The 22,524-nt window shown below is 34.5% G+C and overlaps 1 protein-coding gene across 11 annotated transcripts in view; it reads right to left on the minus strand.

The window, feature by feature from the left end:
• LOC123537945 (dystonin-like) overlaps positions 1–22,524 on the minus strand; it is a 145,713-nt gene that overhangs the window by 56,564 nt on the left and 66,625 nt on the right. For 9 of the 11 annotated variants that reach the window (XM_053530506.1, XM_053530502.1, XM_053530500.1 and 6 more), the window contains 16 exons: positions 20,203–20,286; positions 18,185–19,097; positions 17,405–17,619; positions 16,573–16,692; positions 13,871–14,005; positions 13,222–13,413; positions 12,601–12,810; positions 10,780–10,899; positions 10,014–10,113; positions 9,375–9,607; positions 8,109–8,333; positions 7,418–7,519; positions 6,705–6,872; positions 4,722–4,742; positions 1,641–1,796; positions 927–1,121 (listed from right to left, as the gene is read on the minus strand). In XM_053530506.1, coding sequence (XP_053386481.1) covers positions 927–1,121; positions 1,641–1,796; positions 4,722–4,742; positions 6,705–6,872; positions 7,418–7,519; positions 8,109–8,333; positions 9,375–9,607; positions 10,014–10,113; positions 10,780–10,899; positions 12,601–12,810; positions 13,222–13,413; positions 13,871–14,005; positions 16,573–16,692; positions 17,405–17,619; positions 18,185–19,097; positions 20,203–20,286 — 3,189 coding nt within the window. The remainder of the gene's footprint in view (positions 1–926; positions 1,122–1,640; positions 1,797–4,721; positions 4,743–6,704; positions 6,873–7,417; positions 7,520–8,108; positions 8,334–9,374; positions 9,608–10,013; positions 10,114–10,779; positions 10,900–12,600; positions 12,811–13,221; positions 13,414–13,870; positions 14,006–16,572; positions 16,693–17,404; positions 17,620–18,184; positions 19,098–20,202; positions 20,287–22,524) is intronic. The other 2 variants (XM_053530499.1, XM_053530507.1) reach the window with 1 other exon arrangement.

A 22,524-nucleotide genomic window follows, 5' to 3' on the forward strand; every position in this document is an offset into this window, starting at 1 on the left:
TAAAGTCCTTGCCACAACCTCATTTACATTTTATATCTATATTTGTTTCCGACAAGTGAACTGTACAATTCCTGACAGATTAATGTCATACTGTATCTAAGTTTATTTGTAGTCATGACTGGTAGCCCATACATGCAACTTAGCCGCAAGAATTCTAGTCATTTTAGGATTTGGAGGATAGTGCAAGATAGAGAAGACACTCCAATGCAATAAGGTTCCTCTGCTTCTTTAACACGCAAGTTGTGAAACAAGTTGTGAAACACGTATGAAGGATATGGATTTAAATTCAGATAGACTATTTTAATCAACAGGGAGAGTCCAGCCTTAGGTATGATTTGAGTTAACAAGCATGGTGTGAAGAACATATAAAGGACATGGATTTAAAATCAGAAAGACTATTTTAATAGGGAGAGTCCAGTCTCAGGTATGGTTTGTTTAATATGCAAAGTGTGAAGCAACTTATAAAGGACATGGCTTTAAAGTCACAAAGTCTATTTCCATAAATAGTGAGATCCTGGCTTTAGGTTGGGTTTGAATTAACATACAAGATGTGCAGCAACTATAAAGGACATGGATTTAAAGTTAGAAAGACTCTTTCTGTAGGGAAAGTACAACCTAAGGTTAAGTATAAAATGCAAGGTATAAATACCTAAAAATGGCATGGAGTTTAAGTCAGGAAGACTGTATTGATAGGGAAAAGCAGCTGCTTGTACTAACCACTGACTTATAGAGGACTACATTTTTGTCATAAATAACTGGTAAAGCTTTTCATATAATCTATCACAGTATGTTGAACACTACTCAGAATTTTCTATAAGTTGCATACTCAAACTTTATTCACCTTTCTTATAAAACTATAAATGTAATGTAGTTTCAGGCACAGCTATAAGTACATGTTATACATTTTATGACCAAATATTAATTACCTGTCTCAATTTTTCCTGCATTTTAGCCTCTTTGTCTTTAGAATCAGCCTGAACTCTTCTTAACATTTCGTTCATCTCTTCCTGAACACCTCTCAACTGTGGACTTTCCTGACCTCCCCTGGAGAGAGTATCATCCAAAGCTTTATTAAGCTTTCTTGAGGCTCGCTCTTGACCTTTCACATCCGACTGAAGGAGCTGAAAGAGAAATTATGAACAATGTTGCATAGCTCATCTTTAAACTGTTATAGAATCAAGCTGAAATGTGTATTGGCCTCTGAGCTAGATAATCAAACTGGAACCACAGGATGTGGAGCGGCAATTTTAAAATATTTCCCTTGCCAAACTGAATTTTAAACGCTAGTAATGTCTACAGTTTAGGAAAGCTTAAAAGCTATGGTAAATGTGATGACAAATCAAGGGTTGATATTGAATAATTGATTATAAACAAAACAGTTGTCAACCTGTCTTAAAATATTAACATTAAACAACAGGCTTATAACATGAAATCAGATCATTTCACGAGGCCTGTAATTTGCTACTTCTAAAACAGGAATTTGTGCAGGTGGAACAATGTGATATGAAGTCTGGTTACGAAACATTATTGGTAATTTATAGCAATAAGAACACATTCAAGAGTATCAAGTTTAGCAAAGACAGTTGCTGATAGCAAAAAATAAATCTTTCCTAAAAATTCCACATTCTTACAGTACTTACATTCAATTTTTTCAGATGCTTCTCCAGACATTTGGGGTCACCGGTGGCAATATCCATAAGGTTCAGTTCAGTCATTGCTTTCTCCAGTGAGTTTGTTACATCAAGCATACCTCGTTCTATATCCCCAGCCTTACACTGCATTTCCTGAAGGTTTGCCTGTAAGCATAAACACTGCACTGAGACTGTATGTTTAAGATGAAGGAAAAAATAGATTTTGGGATATTAAAAAGGTAATGAGCCCATAACAACAATTCCTAATTTTAGGTCAATTACGTTTTCCATTTGTAAGATTTCAGTATTTCCTGGCTGCTACGAAAAGCCAAAATTGGACTTAAAGATAACAGCAAAAAATACCAAACCAGCAAACAAGAATACGCACTTGCTCTGAAATTGGGCAATATCAGTATGAGCTCACTACCATAGTTTAACTGTTGCACTTGTGTATATATCCTCTAAGCACATAAAAAATCACTGAACGAAAGTCAAAGCCTACTTAAGTAGGTGAATGAAGTTGTTGTACTTAGGATAGGTGTCAAATACAGATGTCCTGAAAGATGTTACACGTCCCTTATCATTTCATAACCATTATGTCACTGTGATCAAGTATACGTGTTCAATAATAGATATGTGTCTTTGTGAATTACGCACAATTGGAAACAATAACTGTGACAAAAAATCAGATAAAAAACATTTGCATTTGTTATTATATATAAAAAAAAACATTCTAACTGTAATATCAAAATGGGAAAATGCCCCGTTTGATCTTAATACTTCATGCACATAATTTCTATTAAATATTGGTGATAAATACAAAAAAAGTAAATCTGCACATGCACTATTTATCATATTTCTTAACCTACTATATTAATTTTGTAGTAATTTTCTACTTATCAAAAGTAAGTTCTTCTATCATATATACTCAGTCCAAGTGAAAAGGACAACAAAAATTTTCCTCATCACACAAAAAAAAACTACATGCACAAACTGAAATAACACAGCGTAAAACAAAAAAGAACGTGTTGACTTCTTAAACCAGCTTTAAGAGGCAAGAATTACTATCTAATTTGTCTATTCTCTGCAGTTTTCATAAGCAAAACCTAGCTTTTTCTTGTAGAAAAAAAGCAATGTCATTCGAAAAACTACAACACCTTCAACCTAGCCACACTGTATTTTCCTGTAAAATACCCGCACCCTTTTTATTAACATATGACGAATACCACAAAATGTTTTGTTAGATGGTATAACCTTTGTTCTAAAAGTTTTTTAAAAAAAACAACAGCCCTAATATTTAGGGCCTAGTCTATCAATTTTATAACATATTTGAAAGTTCAGTTTACTTATTTTGTCTGATTTTCGTCTGAAGCCATTTTTTCTTCAGGTATGTAACAATGGGCAGTTAACCTCACATGTGTACCTGGTTCCTCTACCAGTAGTGATCTGTGTTCTCCACAAGTAACTGATAACTTCCCTACATTAATCAGATGTGGAGGGAGAATGACTTCCTGGATTCTGTACGAGCAGTGGTTTGTTCTCCAAAAGTAACTGAAAACTGCCCTACATAAGTCAGAGGTGGAGGAAGAATCTGAATGCTTTCACACACAGTCGTCAGTCAACACAGAACATACACTCCGCCTTAGATCTTAACACACAACATCTGGATTTTTAAGTTTTGTGTCGTGACGCAGCAGTTTGTAAATGAAATCAGATCCTCTTCTGTATAATTATCTCATTAAAACTTCCGAAGGCATTAGTTTGAGATGAATCCCAATCAAGTCATATTTCAGTTCTTATCACTATTATGGCAAGTGTTACTTTTGCAAAAAGTGAAATGACCGAAAGAGATCTATTTTTCTTAAGATAACATGCATTACCCCAATGCATCTAAAATCAACTGTTCTGTTATTAAAACAATGATCAGCAATCAGTAAAAAGTGAAGAAAATGAGGTTACCATTCGTTGAACACAAGTGATGTGAAATTAGTACTGGTATAACGTAAACTCAAATAATATAATATATACAAGTAAATAAATCACACAGACACACACTACAAAAATTTAGTACTTCATAAATAATGGGATAATATATAAGCCGTGTCATGGGAAAACCAACATAGTGGGTTTGCGACCAGCATGGATCCAGACCAGCCTGCGCATCCGCGCAGTCTGGTCAGGATCCATGCTGTTTGCTTTCAAAGACTATTGCAATTAGAGAAACCATTAGCGAACAGCATGGATCCTGACCAGACTGCGCAAATGCGCAGGCTGGTCAGGATCCATGCTGGTCGCAAACCCACTATGTTGGTTTTCTCATGGCGCGGCTCAATTATACAAAACAAAAATCAAACTAAAAAAAGGTACACCTCCACTATGCCAATGTTCATGTTTTACTGATTTGAGCCGTGCCATGGGAAAACCAACATAGTGGGTTTGCGACCAGCATGGATCTAGACCAGCCTGCGCATCCGCGCAGTCTGGTCAGGATCCATGCTGTTCGCTAACGGTTTCTCTAATTGCTATAGGCTTTGAAAGCAAACAGCATGGATCCTGACCAGTCTGCGCGGATGCGCAGGCTGGTCTGGATCCGTGCTGGTCGCAAACCCACTATGTTGGTTTTCTCATGGCGCGGCTGATTTCATCTCCATCATAAAGAGTACCATTCCCCACCCCCACCTACTTACTGAAAAAATCATTATTGAATTAACTTACTGAAAACAGTTGCCAGTTTTGAAAGAAACAGCAATTGGGACAACCAAATGGATGATACTTTTTATAATCTAAAATTATGCTAGTGCCAAAAAAAAAGATGTTTTTTGTACTCATTCCAGAGATAAAAAACAAAACAAAAAAAAACAAAAAAAACCTGGTCCTTTTAGAAAATACATCATAACGTTACTTGGGTCTGCCTACATGTTGGAGGTAATTTACAAAAAAAATCCACTTCATAATATTTCACTGATCCCTCTCTTTTCCATGGCATTAAGTGCTTTTAGCTCTAAAAATCATAGCGCAAACAGAAAGAAACTTCTATCTAACATCTTCTTCCAAAACACAAGCATTGACACATGAAATATCTGTACTCACCAAAGAAATGTGACCTTTAACCTAAATAGTGCAAAAACATCACCATAGCAACCATAGTCCTCAAAAAAGATGTTAGTGTTCCTTAGAAACAAGAGGTTAATCTGTGAACTTTCTGTGTGTACAGTTACCATGGAAACAGATAGTGTAAATTACAGGAAAAGGAAACATACTCCAAGATTTCAAAGAGTCTGGATACCGGTCTAAGAATACAACCTTGCCATTGGTCAATTCCAAAATTGAGGTCAGTATCAACCAATCAGCAGGCTCCAAGATTATAAACCGAGTTAGGAGACCAGTCTCAAAACTGCAGCATCTGATTGGTTATTTATGAGTTCAGTCTTAAAACTGACCAATGAAAATGTTGCCTTTGAGACTGGTCTGCAACCTTTAAAGTTTTTATAAAGTCTGAAACTGCTGATAGGTTGATTAGTTTAATGACTAAGGATTTTGATATTCTTCAAGGACACAGATGTATTTTGTTGCCATAGTAACTGCTAATGTAAATCAAAGTGAAAAAAAAATGCTTTAAAAGGGACATATTACAAGGTTTTGTCTTAAATGTGATGAATATGAGTTGAATGAGCATGCAACATGCAAATAAAATCTTTTCACTTGAGGAAATTCTTTAGAAAATTAAATTTACCAGCTACATATTTTAACAACAGTGCTCATTATTCATTCCTAAACAGGTCAATAAAGCAATAAGCAGTGGGCATGTAAAAAAGAAATTATAGTGACGTTGTTTTTTTTCCATTAGAAAATTTAATTACTATAATTTTGCTACAATTTTTGGTTAAATAAACTGTGAACGTTTGTCCGAACAAGTAAGACAGACAATGCAGAAACTCAAAAGGAACTGCGTTGGGAACTTCTAACACAGTAGTAACTTTGCTCTAGGCCAAAACCTAATTTCCAGTTATTATATCAAAGGCTTTAAACCAGAAATTCTTTAGAAATACTTTTGCTACAAAATCTGATGTTCTATTTCTACATATTAAATGTTACAAAGACAAGATTGTCAAAGTAATTCTACATAGTCATCTAAAACCTAGGAATTCATTAATTTTGTTAGCAAATGAAACTAAAGATTTTCAATCTAATTTCAAACTAATTGGAACTAAGAAAACAACATCTATTTTTCATTTAAGACAACTAATTTGTTAGAAATTTTAAAAGTCGATTTTCTTCTAGAGGGGTATTGCATAATGCTTTATTAAGTCTAATTTAAGTCAGTACTGTATTAAGTGATTATTAATATAGGCTCCGAAGTAAGTACTACCCTCTCGAAATTAGTTCCATACTTACTAATTGTTTCTATAAACAATTAATAGAGAAAACATTAAATGTCTTTTTTTAAATTAGAGAAAGAATAAGAATATTGCAATCTAGTTATCCTCGAGTATATAATAATGATACGGAGGGACTCAGTTTTATCATAGTTATTAAGATCACAACAGAATGAAAGAATGATTCATTTCCAAATGAACACATTTTAATGTATCATTTTTTTACTACTATAAAACACATCAAAAAAAGACAAAATGACCAGTCACAAGAAATCTAAATACCAAAACCAATTAATATGAATTTCTATGGTTAATTTCTAATGGCACAGTACACACTATAGAAAATGAACATGAAAGCCAGTGATCAATGTACATCTGTGACAGGAAATATTCGAAAATCAAAATGTTCAATTCATGGATTCGTGATACACTGTATAAATATATTATATATATAAATCATCAGAAAAAATATACTGAAAATGAAGCATTATGCTTATATTGCAAATATTATCATGTTTAAATTGCAAATATATATCATGTTTAAATTGCCAATATATCAGCTTGAAGAATGGATGGTTTTACATGGGAAAATACTTCGCGATTTGTATTACTGAAGCATTAAAAAAGGGGTACTTTGCATTTATATAACTTTCATAAATCTGAAGAGAAATCATCGATTTTTGTAATAAAACTCTACCTCTCTTTCAGATATGGCTTGTACCATATCTGCCCATTTTGCATTGATAGATTCTACTGGACGTTGTAGGGTTTCCGCGGCAACAGGTGACATATCTTTAAGGGCAGCTAACTCTTGATTCAACTGCTGAACTTCAGTAACATGCGGGTGAACATTGGACTTGAAAAACTAAAACAATAAGCAGAACATAAAACCAATTAGCAAAAATGTGAAAAATGGGAAAATCTGGTGATAATTATGTGAAACAGCAGTGTCAAGATTTGTGGATTTTTTTTAGCCTCAATCCATGGACATTTAGTTCTTATTCTTTAATATGATGATAATTTATAGCCTGTCATGTGACTTTTAATCGGAAATCACATTATGTCAGACAAAAAATGGGAAATAAAAATGTGCATTTCTCTTTAAATTAAATAATTTTCCCACCCTCACCATAAACCATACATGAACTAGAACATTAAGCATAACAAACTGCTCCTTTTTTCTACCTAACACCAAATAAAATTCAAATATCATAAGCAAAAAACAATAAAGTATGGTCAAGCAGGTATAAAACTGCATCTCCATTGAGATCTAAGACTCAAAACTGCTTGATATTATATCGCAAGCAAAAAATAAAAATCTCTTCCTAAAAATCTTGCCCAAGTCTGTGGCATGAAATATGAAGGTAGCATTGTATAACCAGGGATGGGAAGTGGTCACAAAATGTTTACCTTTAGTTCATCAACTTGTTTCTGCAGAGTATCTAGGTCATTGGAGATGGGTTTCATATTTGCCAACTTATGCTCTTCAACTGGCAGCCATTCCTCCAGTGACTGAAATTAGGGTAGTGAAATAAATCTACAAATTGTCATATTGTGACATCATAAATATTTATATGGAACTATATTTTGTTGATTTTGTGGTTAATCCACCAATGATGTTATTAAAACACAATGAACAAGTACACATTTTGTTCATTTCATGTTCAAAAGCTTAAATCCACAAATTCATATTCCCACGAAAGCCGTTTTAGCAAAAACCACAAAATTTTGTACTTTTTTTTTTGAAATACAAGAAGGCTTCAGTCCCATATTAAAATCTGAAATCTAAGACTAAACATCCTTACAAAATACATGTTTCAGCCAAAACTACAAAACTTTGTATGTATGAAAGTAAATTCCATGAATATATACATATTAATTACTTTAAAGATTTTCAAATTCATAAATTCATATCCCAAAGATGTAACAGTTCAGACCAAAAGTATTAAAATTTTATACTGACCAACATCCTACTATAAAATCATCTAAAAGAAAGCAAATAGAGCGTTCAATGCAATAAGGGCGTATCTACATATAATAATTATATGTAGATACGCCCTTATTGCATTAAACCCTCGAAATGCAATATAAGTCTCCGTACCTCTTGTAACTGCTGAAATTTATCAGCATGATTTAGAGCCGCTCTAAGATCATCATCTCTTTCTTTAGCAATATCATGGACATCATCAGCAAGATGATGGATATCTTCCAGAGTTTTACGTATCTCAATGAGTCCAGGATCGCCGACAAGGGTACCTAACTGTTCTCCCTTTTGTCTGCATTCATCCAGTGAGAGTCTTGCTTTACCAAGTTCCTTTCTAAGTTCCTATAGAGGAAGTATAAACATTTTTTAAATTCTGAAATCTTTTAATAACTGCATCACTAAATGAGTAATCAATGACAATATGGTATATCAGTTTTTGTTTTGATATACAGTTGAACCTGCCTTGAGTGGTCACCTGTATCAAGCAGCCACTTGCCTTAAGCAGCCAATCAGCTAATTTCAAATATTGAATTTCTGTTCTACTTTCAACCTGACTTAACCAGCCACTTGTCTTTAGCAGCCAATCAGCTAATTTCAAATACTGAATTTCTGTTCTACTTTCAACCTGACTTAACCAGCCACTTGCCTTCAGCAGCCAATCAGCTAATTTCAAATATTGAATTTCTGTTCTACTTTCAACCTGACTTAACCAGACACTTGCCTTAAGCAGCCAATCAGCTAATTTCAAATATTGAATTTCTGTTCTACTTTCAACCTGACTTAACCAGCCACTTGCCTTAAGCAGCCAATCAGCTAATTTCAAATATTGAACTTTGTTCTACTTTCAACCTGACTTAACCAGCCACTTGTCTTCAGCAGCCAATCAGCTAATTTCAAAATATTGAATTTCTGTTCTACTTTCAACCTGACTTTACCAGCCACTTGTCTTCAGCAGCCAATCAGCTAATTTCAAATATTGAATTTCTGTTCTACTTTCAACCTGACTTAACCAGCCACTTGTCTTCAGCAGCCAATCAGCTAATTTCAAATATTGAATTTCTGTTCTACTTTCAACCTGACTTAACCAGCCACTTGTCTTCAGCAGCCAATCAACTAATTTCAAATATTGAATTTCTGTTCTACTTTCAACCTGACTTAACCAGCCACTTGTCTTCAGCAGCCAATCAGCTAATTTCAAATATTGAATTTCTGTTCTACTTTCAACCTGACTTAACCAGCCACTTGTCTTTAGCAGCCACAATGTATTGTACCCGTGGCTGGCTGCTAAATACAGTTTTGACTATGACTTTATTTTTTAAGTTATGGAAACAACAAAATTCAGAAATTTAAGCTCTTCATTTTTATACATTCTTTAAAGTTTACCTTTAACTCCTTCTGTTGTTCTTTGACTGTCTGTGGATCTACACCAGGTGGCTCCTGGGAGATCATGTTGTCCTTAAGATCCCGCAAGTTTCCCATGGTATCCCCACAGAGGTCATGGAACTTCTCAGCAACTTCAAGAGCATCTTGTAAAGCTCCTTCACGACTCTGAGCACCTTCTTTGATCTGATTGGCCAATCCATTCAATTCGGAGATTTTCTGTTTGATATCTGCAGCTGAAAGATGTAAATAATTTGAAAATTCTACAATTTGTCAGTTTGTGCACTTTCAAATTATTCTAAAATTTGATCACTTCATAATGTCACAAGTGTTCAGAAGAACTCATTGTTGTGATTAATAAAGAGCCATAACTTCATGAAAAGTCATCCGAATGGAGCCCGCTTCGCACATGCACAACTAGGCTTGGAACTGATAATAATTACCAGGTTTGATGAAAATCTGCAAATAATTGCCGAGAAATATCCCACACAAATTCTGTCTACAGACAAACAGACCAACATACAGATGGTCCAATGTATGGACCAGAATCCAGTATAGCCCCTAGTATCTGGAGGTATAATAAATTCCTCATGAAAATTTCTGATTTAAAAGTAAAAGCTAGCCACTAGCTAGAAACTTTACCTTCAATTTCATCTTCATTGCCTTGAGCTACAACTTTCTTGGCCATTTCTATTGCTTTCTGTATATGTGGTCTACTTCTCTCTAGCTCTTCCATTATTACCTAATAGGTGAAATATAGCATAAGTTTGTATAGTAGAACCATATACATTTTCTCTACGCCATTCAAAACAGTTGCTTATGATTGAGACTGGTTTGGTTTAACATTTTTAGCATTGTTTCATTTACCCTAAGACAGTAAGTTTATTTTAATCAAATTAACAGGTCAAACAGTGTTGCCGCCTGAAAGGACATATAAAATTTCCTGACTTTTCCCTGACTAAATCATGATTTCCACTGACCAATACCACCCTATTCTGCCAGTCTCCTCATTTTTTTTTTTAATTACAAACATCAATGTTTCAATTATCATTTCAAACAGAACTTAAACATCTGTATCTGGCTGAGGGAAACTAGCTCTCAATTACTTTTCCCCGATGGTCCTGAAATTTCATTTTTCACTGACCAATTTTCAAAATTCCCTCACAATTTACTGACCTGAAAAAAAAAATCAAATTTCCTCGATTTTTTATAAGACCAAGGCAACCCTGTCAAACCAAAATCTAGAAGAGATAAGTGTATCAATGCTAGTAATCCCAACAAAACAGACAAATATGAATGTGTCTATCGTATATAACTTTTATTTAATACTTTTCCATGTTCAATCAACAAATTTACCTCAGCATTCCATTGTTTTTATCTAAACTTACTTAAAAACCTGATTGTATACCTTATTTTCTTCAATGTCATCCTTCAGTTTGTCAGGACTGGCTGGTATTGGGTCAGCATTTACAATGATTCTGTTCAAACTTGAAAGATCCTCCAACAAGTTATCCAATCCATCAGATACCTATAAAAATAAGAAATCATTGCTCAATTATATTTTACTGCAAAAAAAAAACAAGAGCTGTCGGAGGACAGCAACGCTCGACTATTCAACAGCCTTGTCAATTGAATGAATACAAGTTGAAAAAGGGGTATAATTTTGTAAAATGCAAAGTAGAGGTATTGAACCTCTGTACTGCATGTCATATCATGACAGTGAACAAGTGTGTGAAGTTTCAATCCTTTCCAATTTGTGGATACTGAGATACCAGCTTACATACAAAAACTTAACAAAAAAGTGCTAAGTCAAAGGGGCATAATTTTGTAAAAATGCCAAGTAGAGTTATGGGACCTTCACAGTGCATGTTAGATCATGACAGTGAACAAGTGTGTGAAGTTTCAATCCATTCCAATTAGTGGATACTGAGATATCAGATTACATACAAAAATTTAACCAAAAACTGCTAAGTCGAAAAAGGGGCATAATTTTGAAAAAAAAGAGAGTAGAGTTATGGGACTTGCTTAGTGCATGTCAAATCATGATAGTGAACAAGTATGTGAAGTTTCAATCCATTCCCATTAGTAACTACTGAGATACCAGCTTACATACAAAACTTTAACCAAAAATTTCTAAGTCGAAAAAGGGGCATAATTTTGTAAAAAAGCAAAATAGAGTTATGGAACCTGTGCAATGTAGATCAGTTCATCACAGTGAATAAGTGTGTGAAGTTTCAATCCATTCCCACAACTGGTTACTGAGTTACCAGCTTACATACAAAACCTTAACCAAAAATTTCTAAGTCGAAAAAGGGGCATAATTTTGTAAAAAAGCAAAATAGAGTTATGGAACCTGTGCAATGTAAGTCAGTTTGTCACAGTCAATAAGTGTGTGAAGTTTCAATCCATTCCCACAAGTGGTTACTGAGATACCAGCTTACATACAAAACCTTAACCAAAATCGGGACGCGGACGCAGACGCCGACGCCGACGCCGACGCATGGGCGAGTGCAATAGCTCACTATTCTATGAATAGTCGAGCTAATAAAACTTGCCATCTACAACTTAAATCAGTATGGAAAATTAATGGTTTGACAGTACTCAATAGGAATACATAAGGAAACAATTTAACCTTCACCCCGCTAAATTTCTAAAATGTTCTGGTCCATCATTCAATTTGAATTCAAAGCAGTGTTCACTGAATATTTACTGACTGAACAGCATGGACATGCAGGCTGACCTTGGTCTGCAATGGTCACAAACGCATAACCACTTGCCGCCAACAAGTTAAAGGTTAAGTAACAGATGGCATCTGAGTTCTTGCTAGCCATGTTTTAGTATATTTTAGTACCCTTGTTTCTTTTTCTGGTTTGGATTCAAGTTAAACCATCACAATTCAAATCATATGGCATGTTTGATACTTTGAATGGTGAAATCAGGCCTTATGTACACTTTTATTTTTTATTTCAAATGCAGATGGACATCTGGGTAGATCCATTGACTTCCCATAAGCCATCTAGATGACCTTCTCATGACTCAGTCAGGGATTAACTGGTAAAAATGAGTAGCATTGTGTGTCAAAGACAGGGACATTAATCCATCAGCCAGTGAGATCCTTAAATCCCAAATAGAGAAATCTTATAACATTTTAAACATGAAATATGACCGTTGATGATCAAACCATGAAAACAAATAATGTGAAAATACCCAATCTTCAATCTCCTCTTACCTCCTGGGTCATATTCTGTCTAGTGTCGGCCATTTCTCTGAGTTTTCCCCTCGCCTCATGTTTCAATTTCTCAAACCTTTCATTCACGTTGACAAGTTTGGTCTGTATATCTCCAGCATCACTGTCTCCGCATAGCTCCATCAGCTCTAAACCAGTGGCATTCAAATCATCAATAAATGGTTTTCTGTCTTCAATTATCTGCTGGGTAGTCTGTAGAAAGAAATGAAACTGTATTAGTACTGATCTGATTTTCATACCTGTTTTTTTTTGGCGTTTCAAAAAAAATCTTTACGTTAATCATGAACATTTACAATTTCTTTGATTTCCAATCTTTTTCTAATACTTCCTTTTAGATTACAAGGTTTTTCCGTTTATTCTGCTCCAGAAAATCATTACCTTTACCTTTCCCTAACTGCCATCCCCATCCACCTCATCCACTATTTTGAGAGGGCCTGGATTCAATTTCTATTTGCTGAGAGAGAGTTTAACACCATTTGTAGAAGTATTTCAGTTATTTAAAGGCGGCCAGTTAGCTTGATCACTGTTCCTAGTTACTGTTCTAGAACTTAAAATGTTACCTTGAGATTATCATACGGATTGACTTGTTCCAGTGTATCTTACCTTAAGATTTTCATACTGTTTCTTGACTTGTTCCAATGTATCACCAGGTGATCCTTGAGCCTTCAACTCTGCTTCCATCTCATCCAGCCAGCCAGCAACCTCAGCATGACTCTCACTGAAAGATGTCGCCAGAGGTAACGCTGCCTCCAACTGCTGCAATCTGTCTGCACTCAGGTGGCATACTATGTCAGCCTAGAGAAAAGAATAGACAGATGGATAAAATTGTGTTTTACAGTTTAAAAAGTATGTCTTTTCACTATAATACAGACAGTTGATCATTTCCCACTTAAAAACATGGTACACTGGTACTGAAAGGTAATGATAGGTAAAATTTTAAACCTTATAACCTACTAAAGTTTTATAAATTCAATGTGAAAAGACAGAAATGTACCAGTTCTTTTATCATAATCTAGATTTTTTTTTTTGATTTTTTTTTTGCTAAAACATCAAAATTCTCCTTTCTTTACCTATTATAGACAAAATTAATTCAACCAAGAACTTCTATACTTGATATGGCATCAACATGAAAATGCTATTGGACTTGTGTTATAACAAATATATGACGTGGTGTTATTTCACTCCAAGAATGTCAAACATGTGATAAAATATTTAAAGTAACTGTACCATGACAGTATTGAAAATATCAAACCTGAGCTTTGATGCTTTCCAGTCGGCTTTTAATTTCATCTGTCTGTGCGTTTGTTGTTTCTCTTAACATTTTGTTGCATTTGTTAATGATATCTTTGACTGCATTTCGCTTTTCATTCAGGTCCGCATTGAATGACTGAAATATAATTAAATTAAATTTTTTAAAGAAATTCATGTCATATTTTGAATTAAGTCTGGGAGCACTGAACTCATTTCTTCCAGCAAAACTGAACATTACTCCCTTCTTGCGGAAGAAACATATTCCAGTAAAACTAAGAATAACATGTTTCAACAAAATTGTGCTTAAACATAATTCAATGGAACTGAGCTTAAATATATTTTAGAAGCTGAGCTTTTAAAATAATTCAACAGAACTGGGCTTGCATATGTACAACAGAGCTGAGTATAACTATAATGCAGCAGAACTGTGGTTACCCATGTGACAACATAACTGAGCTTACATTTAATTCAAGGGAACTGAGCTTAAACACATTCCAATAAAACTGAGCTTAAAAGTTTTTCATTAAAACTGTGCTTAATCATACATTTTGTATTCAGGCAAAAACTGACCTTAAACATAAATTAAGCTTAAAACTGATTAAAGGGAGCTCAAAAAAAGCTTTAAACACTTCCCACAGATTAAAAGGCTGAATGAAACTGAGCTGAGTTTTCTTTTCACCAAAATAAAAAAAAGAACTTTTATACCATTAAATTAAAACAAGATCTAACAAAAGCATACATACAAAATTTCACTTGTTACACAGATTGCTTGCATGGATGTTTTCCAAATTCAACATATTTTAAAGTAATAAATCAAGAATATATTCCAAGATAAACTGCCCATTCCAGCAACAATATTCCATACAAAGTTCCCACCATTTTCCACTCAAGCACCAATATTCACACAATTTTTTATTTAACTAAAATCCTGCTTTGCAAAGGTGCATGGCAAAGAAATAGGAAAGCATATTCCTGAACATAATCACCTGTAATTTTAAATATAAAGCCATTGCTGCGAAATGTTCTGAGGGAGAATATGAAGGAAAGAGTCAATACTGTTCACTAAAACTTGAATAATTGATACAAGGTAGCCTACAAAATGAGGTCAAGAACTCAATGATAACTCAGCAGAAAGATGTAAAATCATTTCCTGGGAGCTACTATTACATGAATATTTAATGATTTAGCATAAGAGCATAACTGAGTGCCGCTGTGTAAAAACCAAGTTAGGATTTTGCGACAAGCAAGGATCCATATCAGTGCACATCTATACTGTTCCTTTGTCCACACATCCATGCGCTTCTTTTGTCCACACATCCATGTGGTTCATTTATCAATTTAAACACTTGTATGCAAGTGATAGGCGAGCAGTATAGATCTAGATTTGACTGCACGTATCCATACCAGTCGGAAAGCCCTAACTTTGGTTTTTGTACAGTAGCGCTCATAATTATCTTGACTAAGTACTGACTACATGGAAGTATGTCAAATACCTCCAAAATTTTGTCCACATTAAAGCTACTAGATAATTTTGATAATTTATAATCATTTAATGTAGTTGGTATAATTTTTTGTAGTACTGACCAAAATGACAATTACATGGGGCAGGAATTCATACAGATTACCAATTTCAAAATGTCTAGCAAGCTGGAAAATTAATCAGTTAACTGGGGTATAACTTTGTGGACTGACACATGGTAAACCAAGAAATTCACAAAATGATTCCCCTACATCTGGCGATCATTTCCCTGTAGCTGCAATATTTAAGTCCAAAATGACTGGTTAACCCTTACCCTGCTAAATATCTATAATGAACTTGTCCATCTTCCAATTTGGACAGTACCATTAAATGTTAAAAGGGATGTTTACCAAAAAGATACTGGCTGAATAGCAGACAGTGCAGATCATTATCTACAATGGTCACAAAGGCAAAACAAATCGTGTCCAGCATGGTAAGGGTTAGGTCCCAAATGACTGGTTATGTGGCTTATTAGATTTACATTTTTCACACAGTATTAAGAATGTAGTGTTATGCCAAGGAAAATCTCAAACAGAATTAGACAGCCTCATAAATAATTCCCACAAATATTAACCTGCTGACCAAGGTATAATCAAGTGCTGAAAGGGCAAGACCATAGAAAATGCCCATAATTACATCAGAACAGCCAGAATTATGTGCAGTGCAGAGTGAAACCAAGGTCCGAAATGGTCAGCGGGAGTAAGTGCTATGTTGGGTATGCTTCTCTCCCCATTTGGTGAGTGAGCTTGAACCTGACAGACAAGAATTAAGGAAATTTAATCCAAACATTACTTTCACAGTAGAAAAACTGCAAAATTCATCAAAAAGATTCCACTAATGGTAGTTCCTTAGCAGTGCCCATGCTCTATACAGAAACACTGAAGACCAGAAAATATGAATTATTTTTTTCTACCTTTTTTATTCATGTTGGGTTTTAAGTCACCCCACAGCTTTTCATGGTAGAGGAAGACCTTAGGTGCCCCATTTGGCTTTGTTTCAGGTTTGGGCGGGCATATGGATAGAACCACTGACCTTCCATAAGCCAGCTGGCTTTCTTACATGAAGATTTCTATGCCCCTAGTAAGGTTTGAACCGGGCAAGTGATTAAAACTCAGCAACCTTAACTACTCTGTTGTGGAGGCCCCACATGAATTATGAAAAATATAATTTTAAAAGTAGCATACCACATTTTCTTTAAGCTGTACTCCAAGTGTTTCTGGCTCAATGCTGATAGGTTCTGCAGTATTGATTTCATTCTCTGCCTTGTCTAGATATTTCAACATACCATCTACCTCTGTCAGGGCCTGAAATTAAATTGGGTATTTTGAGGCATCTGTAGTTTCACAATGAAGATATCTGATGAACTTCGTATTTACTTGCAACATTAAGTAATGTATGCACAGGCTATTATACATGTGAAATAATGTGCCATCACAAGGCTATGTGCCAAAAATGAAATCAAAAAAAAGCTTTTAATTGATAATCACATACTTATAGTACACACTGTTTGCTAAACTGGTTAAAAGCCATGTCTCACTATTTCAATCATGAAACCGCAGTCAATGAACCCAAAATATTCCTGGAATTTGCACCAGTACTGCATTGTTCTCTGAAAGCAACTGCAAACACATGACCCACGTACTGAGAATGACTGACATCAAACATAATCAAACAGACTGTCACTGAGCACATGTAACGTTCCCAGGGATCCACCTACACTGTATTCAGGGATCCACATACCAACTCAAGACCTCCTGCTTCATAGTATTGCATTTTATCTACTGACTGAACAGGGCAAACTACTCATCCTGACTGTTACAGGTTCAAACCCTGGTGGGGCTTGAGACTACGTGCCAATGTGCATATATGTACTACTGTTTTTTGTTTCCAGTACCACAATTTAAGGTTTAAGAGATGATAGAATCTGTTGTCTAAACCAAATTGAATCTTTTTATCTAAAACCACTTGAAAAACTACCAGCACCACATAAAATATTCAAAATTTCCGTAAACATACCTCTAATGACACTTGTTGAACAAGCAACTCTGTCAACTCATGCCACTTAGCCTCAACCTCTGTAAGACCTTCTTTCATCACAAACTGATCACAGACCCTGTCATCATCCATCAAACGTCGAGAAGTGTTCCGTAAATTCTCCATATCAAACTCTTTTTCACGCTTTTCTCCATACAACATGTCCACCTTGGCTTTCATAGCTTTCTGTGTAGTACCTGAAATCCCAAATTACAGGAGGGTTAAAGAGGAGAAGTCTTGATCATGTAACAGCTTTGATCTATAATTTCAATCTGATCTTTGATACATGGAATAATTTCCACAATTAATGCATCTTTAGTCCCATTTGTCTACAAGTAAACTGCATTATGAATAATGTATTTTCCAATCCCTGTCCATTTTCACTATCAAAATCAAAATACAAAACACAACATTATCAAATGTTTTGGACATTTCTATGCAAAAGTTAAAGCTCTGGAAATACCATTATATTATTCGGTTTTTTTTTAAAACTTTCACTGATGCATATTTAGAAGATATATTTGTCTACATATAGTGTGCAGTGACTATGTATGGTGAAGAATCACTCACTCAAGCACTGATTGCACCAGCACCAGGGCTGGCAGAAACAAATTACAATTACCATATTTCTTATATTTTCCATGTTTGCTCCAAACACAGAACTTCAAGCTGTTTGCTCACACACTCACTTTGAATGATTGGTCTATTACTGTAATTATGCACCTGTGATAGACATTTTGTACGGCATTATGGCATACATACCTTTTGGTTTAGTTTTTAGAGATTTGATAGCTTCAGTGACCCATCCATCAACACTGACCATATTTCCTTCAATCTCATTCATACTTGAGAGAACCTCTTCTAATTCATACATTCGTATTTCAGCCTTGTGTTCCAGTTCAGTTAGAAGCTCACTTAAGTCTGCTAAAGCTTCTTCAGCATCTTGAGCAGATGATGTACCTGCAGCTTCATGCGACAATCTTTCAATCAATCCTTTATTTGTTTCAATTTCTGCAGCCAGAACTCTTTGATCCTGTATCTGTTGATTTAGTTTGTCTTTGTCCAAACTTATTAGAGGTCTTTCGTCTAGAACATTTTCCGCTTCTGCTGCCCAGTTTTTCAAACCTTCTAATCTATTAACCACACTCTGTTGCTGAGAAACTGCAGTATCCAACTGTTGTTCTTTTTCAGCAATTTCCTCACTCAGAAGATCATGTTTTTCTCTTGTATCTTCTACCTTCTTTTTTACATCATCCGCTTTATGTCTCATACCCATTTCATTCAAACCTGCAACCAATTTATCTGCTGCATTTGTAAAGTCTTTCAATTTCCTCTCTTGACCAATCAAATCACCTTTCAGATCTTTAAGTTGTGCGTAGTTTTTCTTATCCTCATCTGGATTTTTACCAAATGATTCTTCATCAATGTTAGTAAGAGCTTGCTCAATTGTTGGATAAACATTTGCAAGTTTGTCATTCAGGTCATCAAATGTCTTTTTGTATTTTACAAGACCGGAGAGTTTTTCCAAGTGTTTAGCACACTTGCGGGAAATGTCCTTGTATTTAGCTTCCAGTGCCTCTAGTTCATCATCTATGACCTGGTTATCTCCCTCTTCTTGGATCGGCGGCATAAACTGCAGACGCTTCTTGAAATTTTCAGCTTCTTTTTCGAAATCCTATAAAAATATACAAGGATGATTATTTTGAGTGTTTGACTGAGCAAACCAAAACTGCAAACTATACTAATTATTTCTTGAAAACAGTTACGTAAAATACTGTAAACTGGGTAATATTCGTGAAGGTTTTATTTGTGCTGATATTTGCAAATTATGCCAATCAAACATTCAAAATATTCATGAATATCGATCTGCATCATGTCCTAAAACACAAATGAGCCACACCATGTGAAAAGCAACATAGTGCATTTGCGACCAGTATGGATCCAGACCAGCCTGTGTATCCGCGCAGTCTGTTCAGGATCCATGCTGTTCGCTCTAATTGCAATAGGCTTTGAAAGCGAACAGCATGGATCCTGACCAGACTGCGCAGATGCCCAGGCTGGTCTGGATCTATGCTGGTCACAAATGCACTATGTTGGTTTTCTCATGGTGCAGCTCAAATACTCACTTTAGCAAATTCTTAGCAGCACAAATAAGGCTGCTAACCAAGAAATTCCTAATTAAAGCCAATGCGGAAATTGCCCAACCTCCAATACTTTTGATGTATGAAAAGTCAATATATTCACTTGCTGACTAAAATTAACATTCTTCCCACAAACATCTATCAGAGAAAAGTATTTTTCGCTATCTTTTCAAATCTGTTTGTCTTATAAGGTCAATAAAGTATCATTTTTGCATTTGAAAGCATATTCATTAATGTTCTTTCAAAATTCAGACTGCCTAAGTATTAAGCTGGTATAGACAAATATGGAATTCAACATTTTTTTAAAATCTTTTTTAAAGTCTGTGTATTAAACTGGTCAATTTTGAATATCAGACCTTAAACATTCTGTGGTTGCGGTGATCTGTGCAATCTGCCAATGAAATCCATCGATACAAGTATGTATTACACTAAAGACTTCCAGCAATTCTGCATGCCTGCAGACCAGGGCCAAGCCAGCTACAGCCGGACAACAATGACTGAAGTGTGGTGGCTGTATAATGGTTGCATCCAAAACAAGTCCTGATCATCCTTGTTGAACCATGCCTGATGCACATAGCCACCCGCTATCTGACACTATTCACTGTAACATTTTTAATAACTAAATGAGAAATATCGTACCTGTGCTTCTTCTTTGAAGTTGTCAGCCATCTTGATGACCTTTGACATTTCTTCTTCCTTCCCTTGAAGCTCTTCAACAAAGTCCTGATGGTTGGAAAACATACACACGTGATTTTCAATATTCCATATGCTAGATCTTTTATACGGCTTGTATTTATTAGTATGTGTAAACATATTGCACAAAAAACATATTATCACTAAAATTCCTACCTCACAGTATCAGTTTTTATGTCAAATTCTTGTAAATAAGTGATGCACAATGAAAACTTTGTGAAATATAAAACACATTTCAATTGCAATTATTATCTCCCTTTATTTGTTTAATTCAAAGAGATGTAAATAATATGCTGCAAAAAGTATCTGCAGCAAATCTGATTGTTATAATAAAACATTAGCCATTTCTCTATGGTCAGTGAGTGTCATCTGTATATTCAACACTGTTTTCAACTGTTTTTCTGAGATCAGTCGACAGCGCAGTTGCATTTGTGTTAAATTTAAGTACATGTATCCCCATACTTAACTAGTACGAAAGTAATGCTTGAAATGTCCAAGAATTCGTCTATGGAACTTCCTTTTATATCCCAAAATTTCTTACAGCCCAATTAACATTTCTGGTACATTCTTAACTATCTACTAAACTGTCTAAGCAAGTATAGTGACTCAGAAAGTCAACATACACCCTTTTCTACAATCCACACTTAACTTTTCATGTACTTCCAATGTATTTTAATCCTATATATGATAGTATTACACATATTTTGCAAAATAATTTAATCAATTTTTGTTAAACTGTTGTTTTAACAGTTAGTTCATGAACTTTACATGTAGCCTTACAGATCTTCAGATATTTACTACATGTACATTCTATATCCTCTTTTATAAAACACATTTATCTTTGATCTTTTTACTATATTGTTAGAGAATTAAGACCTCTCAACATAAACAAGAACCTTAACTTCCATTTTTCAGCCAAAACGTCTTGTCTCCACAGCAGGGACACAAAACTTGATCTTTAATACTTTATAATTATGGAAGTATACATTATATGTTGTAATTCCTTTCTAATGTGTGTGACAGTTGTCCTAAGCTGTCCATAATCCTATTGTTACTTCCACGTTCTACATGTACATCTTGTACTTATATAGCTATACATGCAAGCTCATCTTTCTGTCATAACAACATTTCTACTTAATGCCTGTTATTGTGTGATTTTCCGCATTTCCAGTATGATAAACTTTTCCAGGTTAACACATCTAAACACATATGGATTTATATGGCCATTTCAACACTTGGCATAAGATTTTATTGATACATTTTGTCAATTTACGACAAAGTCAACAATGGGCGTCATAAATTTATAAACTATATCGATAACATGCTTTTATAACAATCGTAGATTTTCAATTTCCCAATTCTGTATATACTTATTTATTCAAGCTCTGTGGAGGTAAATGAGCCGGTGCCGAGTTTCACTTCCTGGGAAAAACCTATTTTACATTCTTTTATTATCGAATAATCCATTAACTATTACAATTAGACAACAATATCTATTATGATTTTTATAGATCCATTGTAAAAGTGTTACACAGAGGAAAACGTTGGACATCACATTTCAAAGAAAACTGTTTAACCATTTCCAATCTTTTTTTTTTTTAATTCATAATGTAGTTAGATACAGAACAATTTCCATCCAAATTATCTCCTTTTAGCAAATCAAAACAAAAACCCAGACTTCACTTTATACAACACTTTTAACCTGTAGAAAATTCAAAACTGTTTTCTACATCCTATACATCTGACATGTAAAAGTGCAAATTCTGTCCTTTTTATCCTTTGTACTGATCTTTTTTACTAAACTCTTTCTTATAAGTACAAAAATGTACATCAAAATATCATGAACTTTCAAGCGTTATTGTGCAAAATCCAATCTTTATTGAATATTTCTATCTATCCATGTTCGAAACATTTTCATTCTTACATGTGTACAACCACTCGGAAAATTGTTCTTTTCAATTATTCATTAAAATTCTGCTTAAAGAATGCATTAAAGTCCAATCAATATTTCTTACAAAAGCATTTATCATCCCATAGAGAATGTAAATATTGTTGCATAAAAGCTAAAAAGTGTCAAAATCCAGTTTTCAATTCAATTTTTTCCTCATTTCTTTACAGTAAAGATTATCCCCACATTTATATAGACATTCTTATCAAGTTCTTAGATCAATAATTACTGATAACGAAAAATTATAATCAATAATTTTTAAGATTTTTTCCTTATCAAAGTTTAAAACAAAAGCAGTGTTATTCCCATTTATTTGCTCT

The sequence above is a fragment of the Mercenaria mercenaria genome, chromosome 18 (assembly GCF_021730395.1).
Source record: "Mercenaria mercenaria strain notata chromosome 18, MADL_Memer_1, whole genome shotgun sequence".
NCBI lineage: Eukaryota > Metazoa > Mollusca > Bivalvia > Venerida > Veneridae > Mercenaria > Mercenaria mercenaria.